Genomic DNA, 14,809 nt, shown 5'->3' with positions numbered 1-14,809 from the left:
AAAGTGGTGACTTTGCTTGGTGACAATCACAAGCGTTGTTAGTGGGCTCCTGCTTTGCTGGAGATACATAAACTCATTGCATTAGGCTTTTTGTGACTGTAAAATCGCTTACAAAATCTCTCAAAGGTGCGGCCAAATGCCTCGAGGAGTTGCAGTGCATCTCATATTGCCTGATTGTCATGAATATCTCCCATTGTCTATTCCCCTGGGGGACACCTGCTACCCCAGCCATTTAATTTGACCATTTGATTCCATAAATGCCCCCGATATCCTCCGTTATCAACAGTACTAATCTAGAATGAAACATACTTTCCGCGTGACTATAGCCAACAGGAAGTGATGATTCTATTGCTTTCTCAAATAATCTCTCCGGAGAATTTGATTTTTGTTCTTCCCTCGCAAGCCTCTCCTTCTTTGTACTGGAGAGGCTTTTTCTGTAATTTGACTGGCTTCATTCAAAATATCTACGCAGTTTCCACTCCAGTTCCTATGTTGAGAACTTGTTTAACCCTTTCTAACTGGGACATGTGACACGCCTCTTTAGCGTAAAATATTCTGCGACATTATAGAATTACACTATTATCAAGCTTACAGAAATATAATTTTGTTGTCTCCGATTACCATTCTCAAAACGACCTACCTTCCCAAGCGTACATCTCTACAATTCTTTCTAAATTCAATTTTTACAAACAAGTGATGTCCTATGACTGATTCAGACCAACCTCGTAAGCGTGGCATGCGATATGCTCGGCCCTGCTATGCAAGCTTATGCGAGCATGCGATTGATGTGAACCAAATGGCTATGAAATTGCAGGATGACGCGACTAAATTCTGTGCGCACTCCACAAGAGTATTGTTCTGCGATTGTCCTGTCACATTATTTTGTGAAACTGGCTGAAATGCAGTTGTGCAGTCGTGCATTTTTTGCAAATTGCTGTATCGCAAATAATCGGGGACACAACTCCTCATGCGAATCGAAAGCACGATTTATCCAAAAACATTGGTCGCCATTTGGCATTAGGAGACTCGCTAAAGGTCAAAAATTCTCACTCAAATTGACCGTGATGGCACAGACAGTGGTGTGAGCAGTTATCATTTTCCTACGTATTTTTACTCGGTAGAATTAAAAACTGCAGAGCTTGTTTACAAACATGGTGAGATTCCGTTCTGGCACTCGCTCTATGCACGGAAGTCATTAAGCCAAAAATATATATATTATGCGTGGGAGGGATAGATTATACCTATGGATCATGTTCCCTGGCAGAGGTTTCAGTGCAATGGCGTCAGAGATCCCACACCAGTTCAAACCAATTACTTTTCCATCCTGACTCATTCATCTCGCTTAAACACACGGCAACTGATTGATTGATTTTTTTGGCATTTTTCCATATTTTGTTACAGGCGCTTTGCAGTAACGGTATCATTTTGTGAGTATTTAAGAATTATTAGCAACCCTGAGAGCGTTTCGATCACTGATGCATGCATCCGGGGTGATTACATCCTTAGCGCGTTGACATTTATGGAGTTATCACACTTGTAACTGTATGCACCTTTGCATAATTGAGTTGTTAATGTTGCTATTGGAAACCTCTGAGAGGTCTCAGTAGAGGTCATAGCTGAGATACTCCATATATTGTTATACAGCCAGCAACGCTTCCTTTTTCAAGGAGTTGTTGCCTCCTGTTGTGTAAAAAAATGTCATATGTAATTCTTTCATTTTGTGATTTTCTGTGATTTATTTTTATCAACAATAGTAGTTAACCAAAATAAAAAAGCTGGAAGAGTGATGAAGCCCATATTACGTAATAGCATAGCTACTCGTGGCGTTTGGCTTGTCGTCAATGCTACGACTACCATTTGAGACATACCATTTCTTTATTAATTGCTTTATCTACCTGCAACCATCTTAGATGCAGCCATTTTATGCACTTAGCAATGTCTCAGTTGATCATTTCTCTGCCAGGAATGACACAGCTGCGTTTTAAGCCAGCCTATAACCCATACACGGAGCCAAGCATGGAGATATTCGGTTTCCACGATGGTCTAAAAAAGTGGGTGGAGCTTGGCAATTCTGGAATATTCCGACCTGAGATGTTGCTACCGATGGGCTTGCCTGAAGATGTAGTCGTCATAGCCTGGGGTCTTTCTCTTGAGAGGTGTGGCTTTAGCATTGAAAATGTGCATATTGTACTGGAAATCTATAAATATTATTTGAGTAATATCGATACGTTCCGTGGCATGCTATTATACACCCGCCATACATGCAGTGTAAAATAGTAAACAATACATACAATGTACAATGGCAGCTCTATGGTACATATATAAATATATATAGTGCACAATGGTAGCTTTATAGCATGTATATAAGATGTGTAGTGTACAATGGTAGCTCTATGGTACATATAATATATATAGTGCACAATGGTAGCTTTATAGCATGTATATAAATATAAGATGTGTAGTGTACAATGGTAGCTCTATGACATGTCTATCTATATAAATCTCAGTGTTTGTCTTTTTGTTAAACCCTGTGTCCAGTTATAGCAATTGCAATCTAGTAATGAAAAATCAGCACGGCATAGGATTTGGTCTCAGGACCTCCAGTGCCAGAGACAGCGAACATAACCATTAAGCTACACGGAATACAATGGATTCATTGGGCAAATAGTCATTACATTGGTTAAGATACGCTAAAAGCACTTGACAACTAGCACTGTCGACCATTTCGTGTATTGCTTGTTAAACTGGCACAAAACGGGGTATGTTTTTATTAAAGATCTAGCTTTCCAGGTAAGTTACGTTAATTCATTATGTAATTATCACATAACTTTTATTTAGACCTTCCCTTAGAGTGGTGTTTTATTAAGGGTTGCCGTTCAAATAAAGGGTGCGTTGTATTTTTCAAACAAGTCAGTGTGTTGAGAAGGTAAATTAAACTCTCACAGGAAAATCCATTGTCGCCTATATTGTGCAGACTCCTTCAAGAAAATTGCTAAGTTACCTCCAACTTGCAGATTTTGTAAATAAATATGCACGAGGAACCTGATACATGTTTCTACCAGTTGATATCTATTGCTTGCAATTAACCGACGATGATCTTATAGTCTGCATTCCAATTTGTTGGAGCTTTCAAGTTTTTTATTTCGTTTTAAATTTGAAGGTATATTTTCATTTTATAAGTATATTTAACAAAGTTGCATAAAAGCTCATTGCACTTATCAATATGTTTGCTACAGTTTGCAGCTAAAACTAGCTTTTTATGTGCTAGAACAGGAGTTACGAGTGTCGATCCATTGTGAGCTAGGTTCAGATTACCGCAATCATGCTATGGAATAATATGCTATAAATCTCAAATTTATAAGTTTTATAATAATCATAATTATCTATCAAATCCTACAAATATATATTCAAGAACAAGTGACATAAACAAACAATAATTACAAATGTATAATACATCAGCAACAAAAATTAACATTTCAAAACAAATATTAGCATTTTTAAAACAAAAAGATTAGCATTGTTTGCTCAGCCAGTTGCGTTCTCACGGTTGCCTTCGTTTGAAACTATTTCATATGCTTATTATTTTATTTATATTCGTTATTCATATTCTTTTGGCTGTTCAATATCTTCCACAGTGTCTTCTGACCTCAACATTTCTTCTGCACAGCTGAGCTAGTTGAAATTAGGGTGCAAACAATTTTTAGCAGGCAATTTTTTATTCCATTTTGACTAGAAACTTCTGGCGCAAATCAAGGGAAACCGCACGTAATCAAAATAGGCTCAAAATACATCGTAGCACAGGCTCCATCATAAATGCAAAAACGTTTCTCACATACATCGGAGTACCAAGATCTAGTTGAACGGGGAGCCACTATTACCCTGATACAGTTATTAATTATTTCTATGGTGTCGGATTGAAAGTTTCTGACAAAAAAGCTCAAAGACTTGGAAATAGAGGTGACGCTCAAATAGAGGTGACGCTCAAATAGAGGTGACGCTCAAATAGAGGTTTTACGGTGTTCCATGACCCACGCGACGCCGAGCATTCGGCTAGTCTATCTATAAATCTCAAAGTTTCTCTTTTGTAGTCTCTGTGTTCAGTTATAGTGATTAAAGTTTAGCGATGAAAAATTCACACAGAACTGGAATTCGACTTGCGACGATTGCAATCGTAAGTTTGCAAACACGCGTACCTAACCGCATGACTAAGCCGTTCTTATCATTGCAATTATGTTATCTATTGTATCATTATTGCAGGTTACGAGCTAAATGGATACGTTTTGTTATTAATTAACATTCCCTTTTGTGTTTATCTTTTCAGATTTTTTAAAAACTGTTTCAAAATCCATTACCTATTTGTCTAATTTGCAATTTTCAAATATGCTGTTTTAATTTTAAATGATCTATTTCAATCTACAGTTTTTGATTTTTGGCAAGGGCAATGTTTACATAGATATTTTCAATTTGGAATTGCCTCTACATTTTCTCTCTGTTTGGACAGACAAAGTACCCTCGTACGCTAGTACCACTATCAAGTGGTACCAGTAAGGATAGCTGGAACAGTAACCTTCTTATTCACACTTCGGTGTACTTATTGTTGTTATTAATTCAAGAGATTTATCATTTTTATTTTGTTTTCTCGGTTCGTAGTAGTTGTATCAGTATCAAATCATTTTTCATTGTAATCATTGTAACAAACCAGACTTTATCTAGCAATTACTTGCTAATTGTTTCACCTTTAAAGTTATTTTAGTTTTTTTTCTAATTTCTTTAAACTGCACAAAATGCTTTTTTCATGATATGAAGTTCAAAAGTTATAACTGTAAATTTTGTATATGTTGAATAAACATAGTTTTTCCGGGCAGCTCCAGGCATTCATCTAGTATCTGTATAAATCTCAATGTTTGTCTGTCCGTGTGTCTAGTTATAGAAACAAGGTTTTAGGAAGGAAAAATATACTGCACACAGGATTTGAACTCACAACCTCCAGTTTTGCAAACAAGCATTTATCCATTACACTATGCTGTCCAGCTGACTATTCTCTGGTATAAATTGGGTACACACCTATTGCACGTGTCAATATTTCATGGCTTCACGCTCAACACTATAAATACACAACTCAACACACAATAATTTAGGGTTTTACTCAGTTATATGCATTTGTTTTGATGTTATATAATGTTATAAGCAATTATTGAAGTATTTATTGACATGGTTTTATGCTTTAGAACTAATTAAACAAACTACTATCTGTTCTTATAAGAATAGGTGCTCCAGCATACAATGGTTTTGATATACGAAGCAGATATCAGAATGGATTAACGTTGTATGTGTAGGTCGTATTATCACTGTTACTATCATCATAATCGTATTTTTACCTCCTTCTCTCCCAGTCTCGAATCGGACATATATTGTAATGTAATGAGTCAGCAGTATTTGCTCTAGGCTTGGCACTGAATCTTATGTTGGCAAGATACAGTAGATGCCCCTGTAGCATAAAACGTCTGAGGCTTTGCGTTTCGGGAACATTTATATTATAGAGATTTTATGTTATACAAAGCGTAAAATGCATGTAATTAACGTAATCCATTCCAAAATCTTCTCAAATTCACCCCTTAATTTAATGTCTATACAGTAACTGGTATTGTTAGTTTGTATCACCATTTTATTTTTTATCACTTACACTCAGTTTAAGGTTTATGACGCCAATTTTAAGTTAAAAGAAGCGCACACCTTCAATGCTAATTTAAATTAATTTTTTCTTTTTTTCCTCAGCAAAGTCCGTGCTGCAAAGAAAAAACCAAACAAAATTTTATTTGCTTGAAATAAAGTAAAAAATATAATAGATAACCCTTTACATATACATCGCTTTCTCTCCCAAGTATGGCAAGAGAGAAAGTGATATTTCTAAGACTAACTATGGCACTCTCGTTATTCAAATTAAATTTGAGAACTTGCACCTACATGAGGCGTTGTGTTATATAGAATTTCTTATGTAATATGAGGCAAAAACTCTACATAAATTCGTAAGGTTAGTAGATTTTACGTAGGAGCTTTACATTATAAGGGCATATAGTGTACGTCACTCGTGAGACTATCCCTTGTGTTTTGTTTGCTTGTAGACCGACGATGATAAAATATGGAATAAACAATATCAGAGATCTCATTGGGCCAAAGATTAACCTTTCAGTGGTTCAACAGAATCCGATCTGTAGACTGACTTGACTTCAGAGAGCCGAATGATGTTACCTCAAAACTTCATTCTTACTTCCTTGTATTGCCTGTTATGTCTGATCTCTCCTAGCGCTACTCAGCGGTGATGCGCTCGAGAGGAGTTCATTAATAAACACCCACACTGCAATAAACACTGCAATTTGGGCTGCAAGTTCAAAAGTGCTATAAATACATGTTGTTTTGTGCGACAAGTTCTGCACTAACAACTTTATCTCTGTATTTCTCATTTATCATTAGGAATTGCTCTAGCTTTGTTTTGACAATTTTTAATCATGTGTGACCCAGCTCAAGATAAACTTTTCAGGCTTATGTAAGCTTGCTAAAAGTTCATACCGGAACGCCTCCATGTTTTATTTTATTCAAAAGAATGGTACCGTTGAAGTGACTTGACCGTTGTGTGACCGCGTGTGAAGGTGGGGAGGTGTGATTTAATTTGTGCAGTTGGCAGTGCTTGCGGGATGATAGTGCATTGTTCTTGTGAAAAGGTGATGATACTTGGAGCAACCCAATTCAATGCAGCCGTATCATGGGAACACGAGTACGACGTAACAAATTCATTAGCAAGATATCTAAACAAAAATACGTCAGATTTGTGGTATTAAAATGCAAGTAGCATTACTTGAGCTGTTGTGAATGTGACTGACCAACCAGAGCTGAGCAGTGAGCAAGAATACATAGCAGCTTTTCACACAGGGATTTCGTATTCTTGTTGCAAAGTTTGAGTGTCCCTCTCCTCAATTCTTTCATGTCATCCGCCACCTTTAGCTCTCATTCCGTTTGTTCAGTTAAAGTTGTTGCTGGCTACCCTGTCTGCTTGCTAGTTCTTAACATGAAAAGATTTGGTTTGCTCTCAGACAGGCCAATTATTCAAAATGTGTTTGTGCCTCTACTAGTGCTACTCCTCATATGGTATTTGCCATGTTTTGATCTGAGATTCGCTCATATAAAAAATGAAATGGAAGCTACATTGAATAGAGAGCGTATTCATGTGAAGATTAGGCTAGCTGAAGGGAGACAAGGGTTCCTGCAAAGGTAATTTCACCAGCTTGTAGCTCGTTCGACAGACCTAGGTCAATCATCGTTGAACTCTGAATGTCTTGTTTTCCAACAAATTATGAAGTCGCTCAGTTTACAACTTATCTCTCCTGGCTAAATGCGAAATTGATCTTGTTTGTTATAATTCGGTCTTTTCTCCTGGTGGCAAAATAGAGATCGTGATGTAAACGAAATGTAAAGAAAAGTCAGTAAGAAATGTGGTATGACCTGGCTGCGATTGATATTGGAAGTGCATTAAATAATCTAGTTGAGATGTTTTTAGCTTATCGATTTAATTTATTTAAAATTCTTCATTTTCTACTCACTGCACATAATTCTAATCAAAGATTTTAGCTTCAGTTCTTGCATGCTATTAAATTATTATTTTTCATTTTTACATAGAAGCGCTTGTTCTGACAAATATAATAACATGCCACACTAGACGAATGACAGTATCTCATGAGAACAGGAGAAAACAACTCTGTTAAGTTCTCCATATTTGCAGTTGAAACAGAATAATTTTTACTAACAGAATTATTTATTACTCGGGCATTGTAGCAGGGAAAAAAAAGTCTCACCAGATTGTCGTAAAGGGTCATTCACTCAGTGCAATGCTATTGATAGTTGTCTTCTCATGACGCAGGTCTGATACCCACTAGTGATCAGATTTGGGGTTGTCTATGTACATGTATCTAGGGTTTCTTTAGTAAGCCATGTACAGTTTTAAGTAAAGAAGCTTGAAACCCAAAATTACAATTTTGTCAAGTATTCAATCGTTATAATAGGCATTCATTCCATAAGTCTGTATGCTGTACCAGAGTACATCTTAGACACAGTACCTATGTATTAGATTCATTGGTATCATTACAATTTTCATTTTGTCTGTGGAGACAAGTTATGAGGTAGTTCTTTTCTAGCATTTAACATAAAATTAAATTATTTCATGTTGTCCTTTAAAGAGTAATTTGTAAAATATATTTCTATTGCTAGTAAAAGTTGAATAATTTGTTGTTTTTGATTATCCAGCATTAGCTCTGATATATTAACCGTTTTTAACAAATTGCTCAATGTGAAGCAAGATGTAGTTATTTCCAAAAAAAAGCTGTATAAATAGAATATTAAGAATACCATGTATTTGCTGCCGTAATACATTATGTGAGACTTTTCTACGGATAGTTTTGCATCCAGCTCTAATTATTTGTCGGTAAATGATGTAGAAATTCAGTGTTGAAAAAAGAGCTAAAAATTGCCTCAAATTTAAAGTACATTGGTAGGAATGCAGCAGCAAGTTGGTGAGACTTGTTTATACCTTTCCCAGTGTTTATCAAATCGAAATTTTTGAACCATGCATGCAATTCCCTCGACACACCTATTGATGAAGTTGCATATTACTAGGTCTTATTTCTTAGTTTTTTTGAGTAGCCTTCTAATGTGTAGCATACTAAACAGTTTTAAGACTGATCAATAAAAATGTTTATTCAAAACTCCGAACCAATATTGTCAGTAAAAGCTGCAACAGCATTAAGTTATGTACCATCAATGTGTTTAATTTCCCATGTTTTTAATAAAAATGATTGTCCATTTCCAAGTTATCTTTTTCATATATAGTGATAATAATCCAATCAGATCTCTTTCAAGTTCGAACAGTGACAGCTAATAGGAAGGTAATGATGCAAGGAGGAAGAGGCCAACCACTTAGGAAAGAGGGAAATATACGTACATGGTGTAGGCCAATGGCTCATTTCATATGGCAAGTGGCCAGGTAATACCAGCTTTTACCAGATCTGCATACATAAATAAAGCAGATGTCTTGGTGTGACAGTTCCATGTGACCTTTTGCATGGCACAATGATATTGTCAATACTGAGTGGCTTCCAAAAGCAACCATCTTTTTGCCAGTTATATAGAGTTTATGTGTCTAACTCCGAGAGTAGTTGTATATCTGTTGGCTTTATCTCCTCCTTTATCCTTTCCTTGACGACTATTCGATTAGTGCATTTGTCAACATCGAGCTTCTGGCAATGTTTGTTTCATCTATTTTAGTTTTACAAAGATTTCAAAGTTCGATATGTCTGCTAGAGTCTGCTACAACCTGAGGTCAAATGATCTCTGAAGAAACAATCAGTGAGTTCATGTACCCAGAGAAAGGGATTACAAAATCTTGTGACGCAGTGTCGTAATAGAATTGTCTGGTTCAATATTATTATTTAACAGCTCTTGCTCTTCTTGCATTACTCATGTTCACCGGCTATACATATGAATAATGGTGGGTGTTAAAAACCAATTAAACCATTTATTTATCTCTAGTTTTGATGTTACATTCTTATTCATATTCAGTAAAATCTTGAAGCAAATAAGAAAGCTATTCTCCGAGTTTCATTATTGTAGGTATAAAATAACTATCTAAAACGTTATGTAAATCTAGTACTGAGTAACTGCAATTGGCTGAAATCTAGTACTGAGTAACTGCAATTGGCTGAAATCTAGTACTGAGTAACTGCAATTGGCTGAAATCTAGTACTGAGTAACTGCAATTGGCTGAAATCTGAAATACTGCACTTCTCTGACCTGACCTTTTGTTGAAGGCTGTCACCATGGCATTAAGTTCTGATAAACTCAATATGGATTATACTAATCCGCAGGTAATTACAACATGAAGGAGCTTGTAGGATTGCCAGACTGCTAGCATCTCAAGATTCATCTACTACATCTCACTATTCATCTACATCGCTGCAACTAGCCAAAAGAGGGTCATCACTCTACTTTCACCACAAAGTAACCTTTGATTCTTAATGGAATTACTTCTTTAGCAATGAAATTACACAAAACTTCAGTTGACTTTATCAGAACTTACCGGTATTTTTCTCTCATTTATAGTTATTTTTGATGTTTCAGAGAATCCGACTGTCAAGACGTTTCAAGATTAAAATTGACAAAACATGGTCGCTAGTAAAATATGTGCGAAATGATGTCATTAGTTGCTATAGTTGACATCGCTTATTGCGTTTATCACGCCTCCGTTCTGTCGGTCTTTTTACAAGTATAGACATCATAATTGCGCTTTAGCTTGATCTGAGCGTGTTAACGCTCAGATCAAGTTTGTAACATCCTGGCTGTCAGATCACCTTGAACATCAACAAAACTCGCAATTGATGGAAAAATACCGACACTTTAAAATATATCGATATAATAAATATCGATACCTTCTGTGCAAATTCATTTTCAATGTTTTGGAATATTGCGCAGTTTTAGACAAATTTTAATATTTACTTTTAAAAAGACAATGAAAAAATAATTTGGTTCTTTTTCAAGTGTGCAAATGTGTCTGCCTTAAGTCTGCCTGTTCTGAATACATTAAGAGTCCACTTTTGCCGCTCTTTCATAAATACACATAATAAATATAAAATACAATTTATTTTGTAAGTCGTGAGTTGAGCGTGTGAATGCTGAAATGTTTTACTCATATTGTATAGAGAGGTCGCATGGAAGAGCTCAAATATCAAGTAGCTCGATGGGGAAGCCTCGACTAAGATGGGAAAACCTTAAAATTTGATTGCCAAGAAATAATCAGGCGGTTAAAGTTACACAAAATATATTTATTGATATAATTAAAATGTCATAGACGGAATTTCGAAGGACTAGTGCACTGATAAACACCGGGAGTTCTATAGGTAACAGCATCATAGCTAGAGATTTGTTCCATAAAGAAGAGTATAAGGAGAATATAATTGTAAAGAGGTATGACGGTTAGCGCTGTCCAGCAAGGCTGTCGGTTAACCAGAACCAGTAGAAAGATCTTTTGGGTCGCAACCAATGACATTGCCATCTTCAAGTGGCAAGAGAACCAAGGCTAATCAAGAGGCAAGGGAACCAAGGCTAATCAAAAGTATGAGTACAGGTTGGCTGGTGAGTTGACGGAGATTACGGCGCAGCCAATTCCTCCATTATCACAGTTTCTTCTTACCTGTGAATACTCAAAGCCTGGGCAGTTCCTCTATCCGCACAACTTGCCGAGGCGTGTACAACTTATCAAAGCCTGTGCACTTCCTCTATCCACAGAACTTGCTGAGACGTGTACGACCCAGTAGCCAGCGTGCGCACAATGGCAAGTCATACGGAGGTCGACAACACAACGATAAGTCGACTTGCTGATTGCGTCGGTGACGCGTTTGTCCTCGTGCAGCGTATGATGCTTGAAAGAGAGACCCTACTCTCTGTTGATTATATTCAAGTGAGGTCTTGCGTAATAATGATGAGATGATTGCAGACTGCTCTGGAGTTCCTGTAGAATATACAACCTTAGTATCAAGGCTCTTACCATCACTAGCAGTCAATTGATTTCATGTAACTACCACTGACCTTGACCTCTATGGAAATAAGTTTATCGGTTTTTAGGTGCATCCACAAGTCTAGTCTATCACATTTTTTACAATTTAAAAATATTTTTTGTTTCAGTTATTTAAAAAAAATTTTTCTTAAGCTCTGACCTTAACAATTTACAAAACTCTGCGTCTGTCCTATTGAACTCTTGCCTGCTTAACTTATGATATTCGCTTTCCTTATCAGTAGCGGCTATTGTTATTGTCGATGATATTGTTAGGGCATTTCCTTGTTAGGGCATCAGGGAAAATAATAATTGAATGCTTTGTGTAAATAGCACCGATTAGCTTCATTCAAACAGAATAAAGGTTCTACAAAATATTTTTCTAGAATTTAGGTTACATCTAAAAAAATTGCATTCTTTAAAAGCTGGTTTGAATTTTATATCAGAGAACAAACTTGGTAGTATTATAGTAGAATGATCAAAAATAATGACACATAAAAAATGCGGAGTTGTTTTCTCACCTGATATAGAGCTGATGGACATAGGAAGAGCCTCAGCAGCAGGTAGAATAGAAAGAAGTAAGATGATGGTTAATAGCAATACAGTCGAACTTGTGGTCAGATGATAGACTGTGGACTGTGAAGATACATTCCTTTGTTTGTGTGATATTTCATTTCTGCATCTATGCTGGGACTCTCTGAGTAATGGGGAGTTGCACTCGTGCTGAAAAAAAAGAAGACAATTTTTAAGACTTGCAAAAGTCTTAAATGCTCGACCATGATTAGCGTATCGGGTCAGTTACAAGTAGCTCAATCTTATTTGATTTACATAACTTTATTGTTAGTTTCTAGCAAGTATTACAAATCTTGTAACACTTCGGTTATTACCCTTTCTGCGGATAGCTCTACATTTCCATACATGTACATGAGCTTGCCATAAGTAGAAAGTTTGGTTTTAGGAAAAAATCATAGTTGTACAGTTTTAGGTAAAATATTTTAGATGATTATTGTTACAGTCAATTCAGTGTTTCTGTGCATTTAGTTTTGCAGTTTAGTATTTTAGCTGTGACCAGACCATCTCTAATGCATTTTCATCGAATGCTAAACAAGCAACCTTCACTCACTAGAGTTGTCTACTTCTATAAATCTCTGTATCTCAATGTTTAGCAATCACTGTTCACCCAAAACCAGTATTTGAAGCAGAGGTGGACAACAGCAGTCAATGTTGGCAGCACACTTTAAGTTGCTCCAACTAAACTCCTTTGTCAGCCATTTGCTACGCTTACCTCAAGCATTTTCATTCCGTCCGTTTGTCTGTTCTATATCCTTAGCTTTCTCTCACTTCCTCAGGTCTTTGCTGAACACAAGACAGCTCACACCTTATCGTTAGAATGCCATTTGGTATCTGAAATGTTGCTTTTATACTGATCAAACGCAATGGTTTTAATGGTGATTGATGATTGGTCACGCGTGCCCGTTTATTCATTTTGATTGGCTGTAGTATAACAATTGGCTGGTGACATTGCAGTGCTATACTACTGGCCATGACAGTGTTAGTGAAGCTGTAGCATTTGAATGTGCTCGTGCTTGCAGGTAAATAATAGTTTGGAAAGAAGATGTAGAGCTGTAATGGAACATATATAGGTATTTTAACTCTATATATTGCATAACACTTTAATTGCATATACTCTAAGCCAATTCTGATTTCATTTAGCAATTATGCATTGCGTGTTGGTAGCTGCCTTTTTGCAGCACCTTGTGAGGCTGTACGTTCATTGCTGTGGGTCAGCTGATAATCTATTATGTTATTTTGAGGCTGAAAGGTATTTGACAGCACATGCCAAATAAATGATGGAGGGTCATCGGTGGTATGCAGATTGTCTGCCAGTATGAGGAGGGATGGGCATTGTTGCTCCAGCGAAGAGTGACAGGTACTGCTGCCAGAGCAAAGACTTACTGGCATTATGAAGAACTGAAGGTGTACATATAATTTATAATATTATTTATTTATTATATATTATATAAATATAACATATAATTTATCAGGTTTACTCTGAGATATGAAGATGAAGCCGATTTTTGATTCCCTGAGTTTGGTGTTCATCAGGTTGAGTTTCTTTAAAGCCTTTATTTTCTTATTAAGACTAGTTCCATTTAAACAGATCAGCAGCAGCTCCTGGCCACAGCAGCTCCTAGTTTTTCATTTTCTCATTAATTTGTATTTAACCTGATATATTTACTAATAATATTGCAGTTTATTTTTCTGTATTGTTTCTGTTGATAAAAATAAACACACATACACACAAACATAGAGATAAATTTGAAAAATTAATTATTTTTTATCTAATAAAGGGGAGAACTGCAAGGAAGCATACGGTGGGTATAAATTTATAGGATAAGATGAAAGATGGAGGCTGAGAGAAGATTTAATTCTGTAATTAATATTTATGCTATTATTTTGTTGCGTGTTCTATGCTTGCAAATATGTTGTATCTGTAATCTGGCGGTTGAAATTGTCATAAAAAAAATCTGTTTTTTGAAATGTTTCTCATACTTGGATGGATGTTTATAGCGGTATGTTTCTCTCTGCATATGACACCAATTTTATCACTAAAAAGTTGGTACCTTAGAAAGTCAACGAAAATATAAATATGGACAGGCATCTCTTTAACAATGTTCATAGGAATGGGCTTGATAAAGCGCTGCAACACAAATGTAAAGATAGATTTTGTTGAGAAGATATTACTGGTAGAAAAGTCAGACTGAAATTCCAAAAGTAGCCGTAACAAAATATTGGCAATAAAAAGTTTTACGTAACTATTTTTATTTATAATAATACTAAAAGACAAAACAGCAAAACAAAAACAAAAATTTTTGAAGTTTCGCAACCAACGCACTGAGTCAGTAAAAACTTATTGGATCAAAAATCAAATTTTAAATTATTTTGGAAACGGGTAGTATAGATGTCAATATTAAAGTATTATACTATATAATGTATGTATACTATATACATATATACGATATACGCCATACAGGCCATACTATATGTACTGTAGTATACAGTATATGGTATGTTATAGCAAGACTTGCCACAACAAGGTTTCACAGCTGCTGCGCTCAAGCTTTCATCTAGTAGCTTCTCACTAGACCACCAAAAGTTGAAATAACATCTCAACAAATTGCGCTCTTTAATTCAGTATAGAAAATATATATACTC

General features: G+C 35.9%; 1 protein-coding gene across 1 annotated transcript in view; it reads left to right on the top strand.

The window, feature by feature from the left end:
- LOC137389683 (phenylalanine--tRNA ligase alpha subunit-like) overlaps positions 1 to 6,555 on the top strand; it is a 50,631-nt gene extending 44,076 nt beyond the window's left edge. The window contains exons 10-11 of the mRNA XM_068075762.1: positions 1,964 to 2,156; positions 6,123 to 6,555. Of these exons, the coding sequence (XP_067931863.1) occupies positions 1,964 to 2,156; positions 6,123 to 6,225 (296 nt within the window). The 3' untranslated portion in view covers positions 6,226 to 6,555. The remainder of the gene's footprint in view (positions 1 to 1,963; positions 2,157 to 6,122) is intronic.
- Positions 6,556 to 14,809: the final 8,254 nt, after the last annotated feature.

Source organism: Watersipora subatra, chromosome 3, assembly GCF_963576615.1.
Source record: "Watersipora subatra chromosome 3, tzWatSuba1.1, whole genome shotgun sequence".
NCBI lineage: Eukaryota > Metazoa > Bryozoa > Gymnolaemata > Cheilostomatida > Watersiporidae > Watersipora > Watersipora subatra.
Note: the sequence above shows the minus strand (reverse complement) of the source record. Positions and strands in the feature narration are given on the sequence as shown.